The sequence below is a fragment of the Solenopsis invicta genome, chromosome 12 (assembly GCF_016802725.1).
Source record: "Solenopsis invicta isolate M01_SB chromosome 12, UNIL_Sinv_3.0, whole genome shotgun sequence".
Lineage (NCBI taxonomy): Eukaryota > Metazoa > Arthropoda > Insecta > Hymenoptera > Formicidae > Solenopsis > Solenopsis invicta.
In genome coordinates this window covers 6484031-6499469 of record NC_052675.1, presented here as the reverse complement: position 1 = coordinate 6499469, position 15439 = coordinate 6484031, and the positions used below count along the sequence as shown (strand labels likewise).

At 30.7% G+C, this 15439-nt stretch overlaps 1 protein-coding gene across 9 annotated transcripts in view; it reads left to right on the top strand.

Moving 5' to 3' along the window:
- LOC105206198 overlaps nt 1-13829 on the top strand; it is a 134143-nt gene extending 120314 nt beyond the window's left edge. For 8 of the 9 annotated variants that reach the window (XM_039456094.1, XM_039456097.1, XM_039456101.1 and 5 more), the window contains one exon: nt 10141-13829. In XM_039456094.1, the coding sequence (XP_039312028.1) occupies nt 10141-10321 (181 nt within the window). In that variant the 3' untranslated portion in view covers nt 10322-13829. Of the gene's footprint in view, nt 1-493; nt 533-10140 lie in introns of all 9 variants that reach the window. The other variant, XM_039456102.1, reaches the window with a different exon arrangement.
- Nucleotides 13830-15439: the final 1610 nt, after the last annotated feature.

Here is a 15439-nt window from a genome sequence, read left to right as displayed (position 1 = left end):
CATAGGTATTTTGTAAACAGTCGGCTTTATCCTAAAATTGGTGCAATGTAATCTAAAATGCATATTTATTCACTATCCGTCATAAATAAGATGTCATATAATAAAAATAATTAAATTTTGAAAATGATTTTTATCTTTAAGTATATCTCGTAAACTATACAAGACCTCCAATTATTTTATAAAAAAAAGTTGAGTAATCTCATCCCTATAACATATACCAAGGTCATTGAAATTGATGAGGTGAAACCTTTTCTAGACGTTTACCAAAATTCCTTGAAAATTTCCATTTTTTCGGTTTTTCCCGGTCATCAATATCCTACTTACATATACTAGTTACATTCTATATACCTTTTGATACATATTTCCATTGATTTCGATTCACACCTTTGCATGTATTGTAAACAAATAGGTATTCTACACTTCGCGCTTTAACTAACAATATATACTTTTCCTTTCTATCATAATCGTAATGATAATAATACATTTCTTGCAGTCTGTGTGATGATGAAATGTAACCATCATCTACAGCTCAGTAAGTAAAATATAAAATAGCATGATGAAAAGATGCATGTATTTTTAGATTAACATACTAAATTGATGTTTAAGCTTTTCATATTTACCTCATGGTTTATCCAGTAAAATATATTTTGCAATTTTATTTCTTAGCTAGAATCTTACGATATAGTTCTACAACATTTTGTTGTAACTGTTTTAATATTTTCGACAAATACACAGCAATTCACATTGTGATTAGGTAGAATTTTTTATACATTATTAATTTTAATTAATCATTTCTCTACCTGGTGGAAAAATTTTTAATAAAGTTTTAATAAATAATTTTTATGAAATTTTAATATTTTGATACTTTATTGACTATTATGTTGATTTTGAAACATTTGACCAGTAGTTTTATTAAAATTTCATCAAAAATTTATTAGTTTTAATAAAAATATTAGAGGAAAAGGTGGTATTAAATATTATGTTTAAATATTATGAGTCGTTTAAATATTATGCCCATTCGTATTATCTTTATTATTAATTGCTAATAATTACTTATAGAACTATTTATTTAATAGCCGGCTATTATGTAATGTAGTTTCTTAGCAAACAAAAATAAATTCAAATAAATTGAAAACTGCAATTTATTTTAATTTACCCGAATTCGCGATTTACAATTCAGAGTATTTTTGGATTCAAATAGATTCAAATGGATTGAAATACGAAATGCGCTATTCATTGTTTAAAAATTTGGATGGATTTATATCCCTATTATAATATTTTTTTATTTAAATAAATAGAAATTTGAAACGAGTTATTCATAATTTTGAATTCGAATAAATTCATGTTTCTATTACATTATTGGATTCAATTGAATTGAAATACGAAATCTATTCATTATGTTGATTTCGGATGTTTTTATGTTATTTTTTAAATGAAATGGATTTGAAAAATCTGAAGTACGAATTCGAAAAGATCGAAATAAATTCACTTTTATTTATTTCGATTTGTTTTTGTTTGCTGAATTAATATGTCAATGCACAATAACTGACAATTATATGACATTTTTATTTTTGAGCATTTCGAAATTTTTTCAAGATAGAAAAAAAGGGGATGGTGGAATGCCATTTTGTTTTTTTGGTTTTTATTACATGTTAACACGATATAATTCGTATTAACACCAGTTTGTTAGTCATAGAGTTTTATTACTCGCCCTATAGGTAAAAATTCATTGAGTATATAAAATGAAGGTAATTTACAGTTTACTGAAAAGAGTATAGTTTGTGAGATAGCAGGGAATTATAGAATATCAACAATTAATGATAGAAAAGGCCATAAAAAGGTTTTATTATAAAACATCACAAATTAAATTGATTCTTCGTAGATCTTATACATTAATAAGTACCACAAAATAAGATTTTATAAACATTTTAAAACATTTATTTAAAAAAAAATTTTTTTTTTTATTTACAAAATAACTTTTTAAAATAATTTTTTTACTAATAAGTATTATGGCACGTTCACCATAAGATTGTAAAGTCATAAGAGCCTTACATTCGTAATGCAAACTCATGATCATCTCATGAGCCCTCTTACTACATGATATAACTATATGCCGAATACATTATGGCGCACATTAAATTCAATTACATTATTTGAAAGCTACATTCAAGGCCTTCAAGCTAAAGTTAGGGCCTAAGCAGAATGGTTAACTTATAATTTTAAGACGAGTTTTACAATTTAAATCTTTGTGTTTAATAACACACAATAACTGTTTTGTCTCAAGTCTTAAACTAAAAAGAGATTTTGTTTGTAACTTAAGATTTGAGACACAATACAGTTATTGTGCATTATTAAAGACAAAGATTTAAGTTGTAAAACTTGTCTTAAAATAATAAGTCAACCATTCTGGTTAAACTCTTAAAAAATTAATATCTAACATACTTATCAAAATTACGTAAAGAGTATATGTATATATACTTGTAAAAATCATTATTACGTGAAAATTAAAATTCAACTTTTATAAAAAAAACATCGTAATTGTCTTACAATGTCTAAATAGTAATCCGTAACGAAATAATTTTAATTGTTTTTCTTAGAATTTAACGTGAATTTTACGATTATGGTATTTCATCATCTCACATACGAAACCTCACAACCCCTGTCTTTTTTTTACATTTTAATTTTTATTTAATTATACATGCTTTTTTATTGTTTTTAAACTTGAGCGTATTATTACACGAATGTATGTACAGTCAAGTATTTGGTTTTGTTATTTAACTTTTTATTCGTGCTATACATATTTTGTTATGCAAAGTTATTCAATAGCATATCACAACGTTTTGTTAATGTGGACACAAAAGTGGACTGGTAATATAGGTACTATCGAAATTTTCATATGAAAATAATTCTTCAATAAATCGATTGTTTTTCTAGAGGACTGCGTTCAGAAACAGAAATTTTAGCTTTGTTTATTGTTTAACAAGGATAAAATGATATCTCTAATGTTTTCTAACGCAGAAAAATGCTAAACTAAGGAAAATTTTGTTGAAAATATATAATTTTATAATAAAATACTGTATCTTTTTTATACAAAACCAATTTATTTTTGTTGTGGCCTACATTACCACCCTTATTCTTCTACTATGTAGTGTCGTCACATTTTTATAAATTATATCTTAAGTAATAAATATTTCATAATTTTGAATCTAGGATTTCTTAACATTTTAATGAATATGATCAAAGTTAATATTAAGTTTTAACCTTAGAATGCTAGTATTTTTTTTACTTTCTAACGGTAAACTAAAATATAACAGTGCCCCATTCTTTATTATAATGTAAAATGCTTTATATGCGTTAGAAGAATTGAATCTCTTTGTCTTTTAATTTAAAAAAAGTTAATTAAATTCAATTTTCTTAACCGGAAGTTAGTCGAAAAACAGTATCAACCAAAAAATGTCGAAAATAAATTTAAAAATAACTTTTTTTTATACAAACATTGCTAAACAATAATACGTTTATGTCGGATTGACGAAATTAGAACGCGAGAATAGAAGGCTGATATCACTCACAACGGTTCTTGGTGCCAACTAATAATTTTTAATTTTTACAACATCCAACTCAAACTACGTGCCACATATTCGTCAAACTTGAAACACAGTCATAAAGCCGGAATAGTAATATTAATGCTTTAAGAATTGCTAACTTTTTTCCTAATTAATCAATTTTAAAATTTTAAACGTTTTAAAAGATATATTTGGCTATGATTAAAAAATAGTCATCTTGAATAAAATAATGATATCTTATTAAAAGTATTATTACTTACCTATATGAATTTTGATAAATTAAGTGGAAAATGGGAAAAATCAATGAATTACTATAAATTTTTTTACACCTTTAAATATTTTTTAATCAAAATGTTCCACGAAATTTTATTGTATTGCTGCATACAAAAATATTACATTTGAAGCAATTTAATTATTTAACACTTAAAATTTGAAAATTATAGCATAAATTGATTTTTAAGAATTGAAACCTTTAAATTACGTAATTATATGTGAAATATATTATAAGAATAGGTAAAAAGGCTAATGAGAGTACTGCACGGTTATTTTGACGCAAAACTAAGTAGTCAGCTATAGAACAAATTTGTTTATTTATTGCCGCAATCGCTATGAGACGTTTGATAGTCAAACTTGTAAACCGCATTATTGGAAACGTCTCATAGCGATTGTCGCGTTCTCAATATCGATTTTATAATTATAAGTGTTGAGCTCTTTATCCATGGCTTCACTAGTCTTCGTCGATCTTTGATAGGTGATCAAGCCATTCCTTAATTGTCTAGCCATCAAATTGGAAAGTTGCACTTTGGATCCGGCAAACCGATAGTAACAACTACATATTGGATCGATAATGACTAGACAATTAGTTCCTTAGAACTATGCGTTTTATTGTAAATTCGCCTTTGCTGATGATGATTCCAAAGAGAGTCGAAACGTTTAATGAATAAATGAATTTTGGTCTATAGCTGACTACTTAGTTTTGCGCCAAAATAACCGTGTAGTACTCTCATTAGCCTTTTCACCTATTCTTATTGTTTAATCTCGAGAGTGTTTACTAAATTGTTTGAGATATACTACTGTTAACAAAACATACGAAATTGACTTACATGCACAAAACATTGACATTAATCAGTGATTGGAGTACAAATGTATCTCAAACAGAATATCGATGCGCATAGCTCAGCAGCTAACGACTGCCTGGCGCACCGGTCAACTTGACTTCTCTCCCAGAAAGTGAAAGTGTATTATGAATAGAGATTCGATGTCTACTGACTAGCATAATTTGAAATTTTTTAAAGTGCGTTTGAGGTATCTCAGTCTAGTGATCTAGGGTTAATATAAAATATTGATTATTATTGAAGTTATTGACTAAAATATAAATGCCTACCCATAATACCACTTTTTCCTTAATATATCATCACAAAATATCTGCAATTTATTATTGCATTTTATCAGAAATTTATTACAATTTCAATAAAATGTCATTTTTTATTCAATAATATTAATGATTTTTCATTGAATTTTTACTACATTTTTAACGAAATTTCATTAAAATATCTGTTTCTTATTAAACGTAGAAAATAATGTTTTTTAGAAATATAATTAAAATTTCGTTACATATTTATTGAAATTTTATTAAAATTTTTTTGCCAAGATATGAGCTATTCTGTAAACGGATCAGTCTTCTCTCAAAAATTTTCAATATTTTACACATTTTTCAACATTGATAGTGCTCTAAGAGATAAGCAAATAATATTATGCAAAAAGATTTTTTTAACAAATTTAAGACACAAATAATTGGAAATTTTACTATTTTGTTTAAAATTTTATACCTCTGTTACTAATAATAGTAGCTAAAGTATGTTTAATTTCTACAATAATGTAACGTTCTAGTTTACGAAAAAAATATGAACATTGCGAGAAAGTTCTTTTTTTAGTTTATTTAACAATAAACTTTTTACAATTTTTTTAACAATCGGGGAGATTCGAAAAATCTAAAAAAATTTTTTATGTACTTTTAGTTTTCCTAAAACTTATAAAAAAATTTCAAAAGTGTTTTGCCTCGTTTTCGAGAAAAAAATTTCTAAAGTTGTCGATGCATATCAAACCTCTCGACTCTTAGCACGGCGGACGCGAGCTGCGCGGCACTGCGTTACCGAATGCAAGAGAGACGATATGGCATGAAAAATTTGACAAAGTTTTTCTTTTGTTACTAATAATAATTGTTAATATCAACTTATAAATTATTATTTGTACACGCATTAATAATTAGTGAAATAGTAGGCACATACATGTGATGATGCATCCTGAAAATTCCTCCCCCTTCCCCTCCGGCGAACACTAGTCAGGAAGTCGCCGGGAGGCTATAAATGAAGGCACAGGGGGTACCTATTTTAATCGTGCAGAAACAGTTTGCCTAGCGGCAATCATCACTAGACGAAGCTCGCCGAGTCCTCGCACGCGCACCCTGTCGGGGACGCGAGCTCCCCTATTCGACCAATTGCGCTGCCGAACGCCGAAACAATACTGACAAGAAACGGATACGACCGATCGTGTTATTTGCCGGGTATACAGGGTGATCTATAATAGTTGAAACAACTATTTACTATAAGCGATGACTTACTGACTGCATTCCATGTAATTTATATGGAGTGAAGTCAGTAAGTCATCTCATGGTAAATAGTTGTTCCAACCATTTTGGATCATCCTGTATATACCAACAATTAGCACGAGAAGTCTCACTCCGTCGTGTTCCATCACCAGCCAGCATTCAGATCTCTCTGCTGTGCTGCGACAGATCTGATCCCGTTTGGAAACAACGGTCGAAGTGTATTTAGCCTGCACCCGGAATCCCTGACTCTTACCGACGCATTATTCTAGCTTCCGCCGCTGCAATATCTAAACCAGAAGACCGCTCGCGCCGTGTCGGAGTTTCAGGCCAATCGTACTTGGCAGTTGTAGTAGATTTTGCTTATTCCACACGGAATCTTGTCGCCAATACTACACTCGCGAAACGATACTGCGCACGGGCTAGCTCACGTACCGCGCAGTAGGCCCCGCTTATCACACGGCTTCGATCGCGAACGAAAACCACGATCGTACGGAGCGTGACCTGCGTTTATATTCCGACCGATAGCGACCATGCGCTTCACGCGCCGCGCCGACACGCGCTTGTATAATATATAACTCCGTGTAAATAACTGTATTATTTCATGTGTAAATTGACCGTATGTATATCTTATCCGTGTTTTAATAAATGTTATAATGTTATACTCTCAATTGACCATGTTGCCGTTTCAGACCAAAAACATGATCAATATTAAGCTGATTAATCGCGACAAAAATTTGGTGTGTATTAGATTATATCTTTCGGGGATTATCTTCCGATAGAGGGACCTCGTTTTAGGTGGAAAATTGTGTACATATGTGGAATAATACAATTATAGACCATGTTTCGCCTCTTAAGCATAGGAAAGTGAAGGATGAGATCTAGCTTTGCGTGGAATGTCGCAAACTCATGTAGAATAGTATATTTATACACTTCATTTGGTCCATTAATCCTTTGCTGCACGGTATAACTCTGGGAGTCTATCATTCTAAGTTTGTTTTATAAATCAAGTTTTATATACTACATGGGCAGAAAAGTCCCAGGATTTTGAATGAAAACAAGCGTTTTTTGGGCAAAGTTATATTTATTCTTCAACATAGTTGCCTTCGAGTGCGATACACCTGGTATAGCAATTTTCCAACATTTCGATGCCTTTTCTGTAGTACGAAACGTCTAAGCCTTTGAAATACACCTCGGTTTCCGCAATGACTTTCTCATTCGATGTGAATCTCTTTCCCTGGAACCACCGCTTGAGGTTTGGTAACAAAAAATAGTCGCTGTGGGCCAAGTCTGGAGAATACGGCGGGTAAGCAACCAATTCGAATCGTAATTGGTCCAATTTGGCCATTGCTTTCAAGGATGTGTGTGACGTTATCGTGGGTTATTGTGATGGTACAGAACTTTTTTTTTCGCCATATGGGGCCGTTTTTTCTTTATTCCGTCGTTTAGTTTGTCCAATAACGCTGCATAATACTCTCCCGTAACTGTTCTTCCCTTCTGGTAATCAATGAAGATTATGCCATGCGCATCCCAAAAAACGGAAGCCAAAACCTTCCTGGCCGCTTTGGTCGGCTTTTGTGGCTTTTCAGCCACTCTATAGACTGCCTATTGGACTCAAGCGTATGGTAATGAATTCACGTTTCATCCATTGTCACAAAACGTTGAAAAAAGTCCGCTTGATTATGCTGCAACAATGCCAAACCGGCCGTTCAATCATCAACGCGCTACTGTTTTTGGTCGACGGTCAGCAAACGCGGCACCCATTGCGCAGATAGCTTTTTCATATCCAAAATATCATGCAAAATGTATCCAACCCGTTCTTTCGAGATGCCAACGGCCTCAGCTAACTCGCGCAACTTCACTTTACGATCACTAAAAACTATTCGATACACTTGCTTTACGATTTCCGGATTCGTAGCCTCTTTTGGTCTTCCAGAGCGAGGTGTATCTTTGGTGCTTGTACGACCCATTTTAAATTCACAAACCATCGATAAACTGTTGTTCTCGAAGGAGCAGATATGAGATAACATTTCTTCAACCATTTCATTGATTGTTCATGAGTTTTTTTCCATAAAAAAACAATGTTTGATCAATATGCGATATTCCTGTTCCCCCCCCCCCTTTTTTTACGAAGGCGAAGGTAGCGACACTTAAATGACTGTAGTTTGTAAACGAATGAACGAAATGTCATGTAACTTCACACATAAACTAGTGACAGATGAACCTCTCGAAATAAATCATGTTCATTTTCTAGTGGCGCTACCTACTGAAAAATCCCGGGACTTTTTAGCCCATGTAGTAAAATTGGCCTTGACGCTCGACGCGCCCATGTAAAGGCGCCTATGACTTTAACGTTAAGAAGCTGCAAAAAGCTGTGCAATATCTTTTATGCAAGTCGACGCTCGAAGCTCGACGCTTGCATGTAACTGCACTAAAAGTTTTTGAAATCACTGATTATGAATTTAAAATGGCGGATACAATATGGCGAACAAAATTAGCGAAATTTACTGAATTTACTTGAAACTTGCTATTTAGGAGTCGAGGTTAATTATAAATCCGATATCAAATATTCCAAATATTCGTAATTATAATTAGGAATTTGATGTCAAAAATACAAATCATTATATCTGAAATGCCAGATATAATATGAAGAACTAATATGGTTAACGTAATTTTTAAAGTTGTCCAAATTTGCTTGAAAATTTGGTACATATTGGATGCGCCATTTTTGAATTTTATATTTTTGACATCAAATTCATAATCAGCAACTTCCAAAATTTCCAAGTAACAAGTTTCATGCAAATTCGGTTGATTTTGATAATTCCCATCCGTTATATTAGATGTACCATTTTATATTTTTCACACTGAATTACTAAGCAATCCCAAAACTGTCACAAAATTATATTCACTAAAAAAAAAAAACAATAAAGGGTTAAAAAAAAGTGTGGACTAAACCTTGCTTCGCGTAGAAAGTATTTATAAGGTATTTATGTAGCTATAATTTCATTAATTATTGGTTGATGTGTGTACAAATTAAATAATAATGAAAAATGTACAAATTACTATTAATAACAAAAGAAAAATTTTACTAATTTTTCATTCTGTGGTCTGTTTTGTCCAATAACAGCATAGCGCCTGCTATGCTTGAAAGTTGATAGATTCTTGATTCATCGAGAACTTAAAAAACTTTTTCTTAAAAATGCAAAACTTTTTCTAAGCTGTAGAAAAACTGAAAGTTATAAAAATAATTTTTTTAGATTTAAAAAATTTTTCCCTGATTGTTTAAAAAATTGTTAAAAAATTTAGTGTTAAATGAACACTGAAAGAGTATTTTTTATTTATATTTTTCTTGTAAACTAGAAAGTAGAAGTAAAAAAAAATGAATTCAGTTAGAGGAAAACCATTATTAGCAATTGAGTTATGAATTTTTGAACAAAATACTAGTTAAATTTTGTATTGTTGATGTCTTGATCAATTTGCAATAAAAAAAATTCTTTGGCATAAAATTGCTTCCAGAGCACTGTTGATGTACAAAATTTTACAAATTTTTGAGAGATAACTGATCTGCTTCACGCAGAATAGCCTGTATACATTATTAAATAATGATTAATATTTGTTTTTATGAAATTTTTAGCATATTGGCTTTTATAATCATTTCTAATACTTGTAAAAAATATGAAAATTTTTTGAAATAATTATGCAGCCAAAAATATTAGGTACTTTATATTTCTGTTTATATTTTTACTATAGAAGGATTTAACAGAATTTAAAATTATCTTGTGTTTCAACGACTTTTTAAACTTGTGTATAATGCCAGTGATCAATATAAAATAATTCATATTAAAGAATTTTAGATGAATGAAAAAAATAGATGCCTAATAATTTTGGCTGAAGCTCTTTATGTCTAGAGAGGTAATTTTTTTAAGAATAAAACATTCTTAATATATAATTTAAAATTATGCTTGTTTGTAGGTTGCATAATATTGTATCATGGAAATTATCACCAAGTGTGGACATTTTAATAGACAACTCGGTGAATGTGTCCAAAGATGCAAATTCGTTAATGAATTCATTGGATATTCATGTGCAACAGTCGGAACATCATGATAGCGGCGATACAGATACAGACGATTATGCTGACAGTGATAATTGATAAATATTCAATATATAATTGGAGGAAAAGGATAAAAATTATTACTGAACAATAAATTTGTTCTCGTTCCGGTTCTCTTCTGTCACAATCACGGAATGCTGCAGTACATCATATATAGGATCATATATAGGACAGACAGGTTTTTGGTTTTGGATCTCCTTTGTTTCTATTAAACACTTCGGTCAACTACCGTTACCGTCTTGACAAGAAGACGTCTTTCTTAACGTCTAAACAACTATTACGCAACCTAAATACCTAAATACTCCTGCATATGAATAAGAATGACTGAAGGAAATGGTATTCGTATTGGACTAATTGGACATCGTGCTCTTTCTTCGTAACAATCTTCACTGATGACTACTTTGCTATTGGCAATAATGCGTCGATGTCAATAAAATTGGATACACTTGAAGCTGGTGAGTTGGATGATCTTCCATGTGTATTACAGTGGTATTATGGTAAAAAAACAGCAATGATGCCAATCATACTCGTGTTCGTCAAGGTAAATTACGCGAAATAATTTCATTATAATCGCTAATAAAACAATTTTTACTAGTGATGGTTGTCACTGAAAAGTGCTGTATTACACGAATGTATGAAATTTTGGCAAATATTTATTCATTCCAATTTTTGTAATTGTCAAATATTGTATGGTACTTGTAAACACACGTAAATGTAACAACACGTGATATAACAGCAATATTACAATGAAATACAGTATAATTGTTGCTAGAACATTACAAAAATATTACAGTAATATTAAAATGTCCGCCAAAATCAATCACAATGGTATAATGTGACATAACACAATTGTATTATCGTAATATATGTATATATATGTAATATTTATGTAATATTTATGTAATATTGCGAGAAAGTAAAGCGTTTTAATATTTTTATGTTGTTACGACCGTGAGAGAATGTTCTCACGCACTCGCGCGACGTAAATGCTCGCACACGTCAAATAAAAGAGCTTGCTTAGAATAATGATTTTTGTTATAAAAGCGTAAAATGCCAAAGAGTACAGCAAGAATGCGAACTTAGTCGCGCGGGTGTGTTAGTAAGAATATTCTCTCACAATCATAACAATATTATAAAATATATTGCAGTTGTGTTATTATGATTTATTTATTTTTATTTTAAAGCCCAATTTTGGGAGCTTATTTTTAAAAGGTCACCTTCAATCAACTTCAAAAGCATCCTTTTACCATTATTTCATTAAAATAGCTGAAAAATCTCAATGTTCCATCTTTTCCATTCTGTCCTGTAGTTTTTTAATTACAAGCAATAAAACACTGCCATGTTTATTTGGTGAATACACTGTAATATAATGCAAATATTATAAAAATATTACAATGTGATATATTGCGTTATATCTCATTATTAATAATACAACCGCAATATATCGCAAAATAATATTTCTGTAAAATTTCTATAATAGTTCTTTATATAGTTCTGTAATTTGTATTATAATACTAATATTAATGTTAGTGTAATATTACTGACATATTACATGTTGTTGTGGGTGTGTGGTTGTGTACTCAAATGTTTGCAATTTTTGTCGAAAAATACTTTAAGAATTAATTTTATTAATAGTATTTAATAAATTTGTAATTGTTTGACAGTTTGATTGTTTTTTAATTATAATCGATCGAATTTTCAGTCGAATGAAATAACTGAGTTGTATTCAGAAATAATGGAACTGATGTTACAAAGTCAAACTAGCATTTGTTAATTGTTATATATTTTCTGTATATATTATCTTTAAACTTTCCCTATCACGATAGGCCTGATAACTTTTTTTCACTTTTTATATTAGAGAATTATAATCTTTGATAATATTTTAAAGAAATATATAATAATGTTGACAACATTTTTTCTATTCAAATGCGATATTTTATTTACTAATGCGCGCGCGCGCTCTCTCTCTCTCTCTCTCTCTCTCTCTCTCTCTCTCTCTCACATACATACAAACGTACAAAGATACACTCGATTAAGTATACTTTAAGGAGGTATTCTGGTTTAATAGATCAAAAAAATGTTTTTGGGGAAACGTTTTTAAGACATTAAATTAATTTGTACCATTAATTTGTACTGCATACTCTTTCACAACTAAAAAGCTGTGTTTTAAGACTCGAAAAACATTCGGTAGTTGGAAACGCGCAGTTAAGAAATCTTGTAAATATTTATAAATTTACCTAGAAAATTGTTGAGCAGAACTAGAAATTACTTTTGACCGGTATTACCATTTCTCGTTAATTTTTTTATAATTAGTTTAATAATATTTAACTATTTTTAAAATTTAAAAATACTACTTTCTCGTATTAGACACTGATCATGAACAGCTTGCAAAAAATGCAAGACTGAAATAAATAGCCATTCTTTTTAACATCTTAAAAAAAAAAACATTTTTCTTATTCGAGAAAGATATGATTAATATTAGAATTAGTACTAAATAAAGTATTTAAAAAAATTATCTTGTAAGAAATTTTTATTTATCATGACAATTTGTAATTTTATTTTTACAGAAACAGAAACAATACGTAATAATGATTCTAACTCCAATGAAAACAGGATACTTGATATATTTGTAAACAAAAATTTATATCGATTAAAATCGATATTTCTAATAGTTTTTAAGAAATTCCCCAAAAACACGATTTTGAGAAAACTGTATTTTAAAGTTTTAAGTTTAAAGAATATTTTAATTTTAAAATACGTTTCAAGTTTTAAGTTTATAGCTTTTACATATATTTTTAAATTCTTGAAAAAAAAATACAAAAATGGTACCAAAAATGAAAATACCTCTTTAATACATCAAGCTGTATTTGCATGTATATCTCATAGATACAAAACTCTATTTTTATTAGCTAAATTGACATTTATCTCAGATAACTAAGAGTATCTAACAAGAAAAGAACACAGTTACGTCATCGATTTTTTCCACATGGTAAATCTACGTCAAACATATATTAATTCGTGTCTGAGTGTTTTGTCCAAAGCATCTTGTAAATGGTAGTTTTTAATGTTTGATTAACGTTACCATTTTTTTATATATTTGACAAACATAGATTTTGATCGCGCGTCTTTGCCATTCATGGTATTATCAAGTCTTACGCTTATCAATTGTGCTACGCGGCATTTCTTGCCGAAGCATCTTAAACTTTATAACCTATACTCTGGGTGTTTTTCAGCAAGCAACACAAGCGATACAGTATGACGCTGTGTCCATTAGTGTGAGAGAGAAGATTTTAGTTGTCTCGCTCACACTAATGGACAGTGTCGTACTATGTCACCTGTGTTGTTTGTTGGAAAGCACGAATTCTTAAACCTACGAATTCTTAAACCCAATTTTTTATTATTTGGTTAACTTATTGTTAAACTTAATCTGATGTTTTATTTAATGAGGTTGATCTATGGCATCATCAGGGATGTAAGATCATGAAAATCTGGACCCTAAAATTTTAAACTTAAAAAAATACTATTTACAAGGCACATCGGACACAAATATACTATTTATAAAATGCTCGAATACGGATCAATTTATTTTCCATGTAGATTAATTATGTAGCAAGATCAGTTTGGTTCAAAATTGATATCCGTCTCTTTATCGTGTCGCAGGGACGATAAGGTTTGTGTTGTTTCACTTTCAAATCTTTAGAATTCCACTTTATTAAACTTTTAAAGGTTAATAAAGTGGAATTCTAAAGATTTGAAAGTGAAACAACACAAAATCCGATGATTGAATCAACAATCCTGCAAAAAATGTTGTAAGAGACCAACACGTCCAATTATGTACGCGGACCCAAATGGACTTCCAGGAAAGAGAATAAAATCCATCCACCGATATACAGAATGGATAGCTGATGACCGTGGTAAGGGTAGAAAGACAGATAGAGTGAGAGCCAGATAATATGAAAAACGTTCGTTCTCTGTTTACTAAACCTAATTTGTTGCTGGAAGCCTCAAACCACAGTCATCAGCAGTCTATTTTGTATGTCGATGGTGACATCGTAATCATAGTATAAGAAAAAACAGTAAGCTCAGTGTCGGCACATTTGATTTGATGACTGAAAGATCATCAAGTTGCTGGTTGTGCACGGATCTAATAGCACTTTTGAGTGCAATGTTTTAACCCGAGTCGGGTTAATGACGCCATATGCTGGAATCGTCCAATCAGAACCTAACCGCCATTATGCTGAGTGTGCGATTTGGTCATGTGTGAAGGACTTCTACCACGCTTTGTGACCATAGAAATATTACAGACAGAGTAGGGAAGCCAGCCTCAAAAGTGACTCGTTGGTAGAGACAGACTCGTTGGTAGAAAGAGACAGAAAACGAGAGCTTTAGTCTATCTCTTTCTTAATGGCGCTATTACGACAAAGACAAGAATATAGGTTCTATCTTCTCTCTCTTTCTAACGAGGGGACATTTCCACTTACAGATCTGTCTATGGCTCCTCTACTCTATCTGTAATATCTCTATGTTTATGACAGAGTGAGCCTACTATTCTTTTTTTATACTGTATCATAACTGTATCCTCCTCTTGTAAGCAAAATCGCGTAAATTTGAGATTGCTTATGATAGTGGTAACATGACATGTACATGTTCAACAATTTGAAGTATAAGAATATATTGAAGCAATACTTATGCAATGACATATGTGTGTGCATACACACACACACACACACACACGCATATATGATCGCCAATAATTCAACTACAAGATAACAACATCAAAGTTACCTCGCGTTGTCAACATGACAACATTCCTTACTTGCACCAAACGAAATAAGCACGTCACTGTGACGTACTAACTCGTTGCACGTTACGTCACAACTGGTTCGAAACATGATTAACACGTCACTATCACGTAAATAATACCCAAACTTTTTAATGACAGAAATGGTCGACCAATTTTAAGAAATTAAGATTGGTTTTTATTGTATTATGTATTGTATATAAAATACTTGCTGGACAAAATGTATAGTTCTATTCGGTTAAAACGTGATTAATTGAAACATTAAAATTACTCATTTATGTCGCAGTGACGTGCAAAAGACGTATCAGATTTTCTATGACTTTGCGACCAAAACAGCATGTCTCTATTTCGTTTGG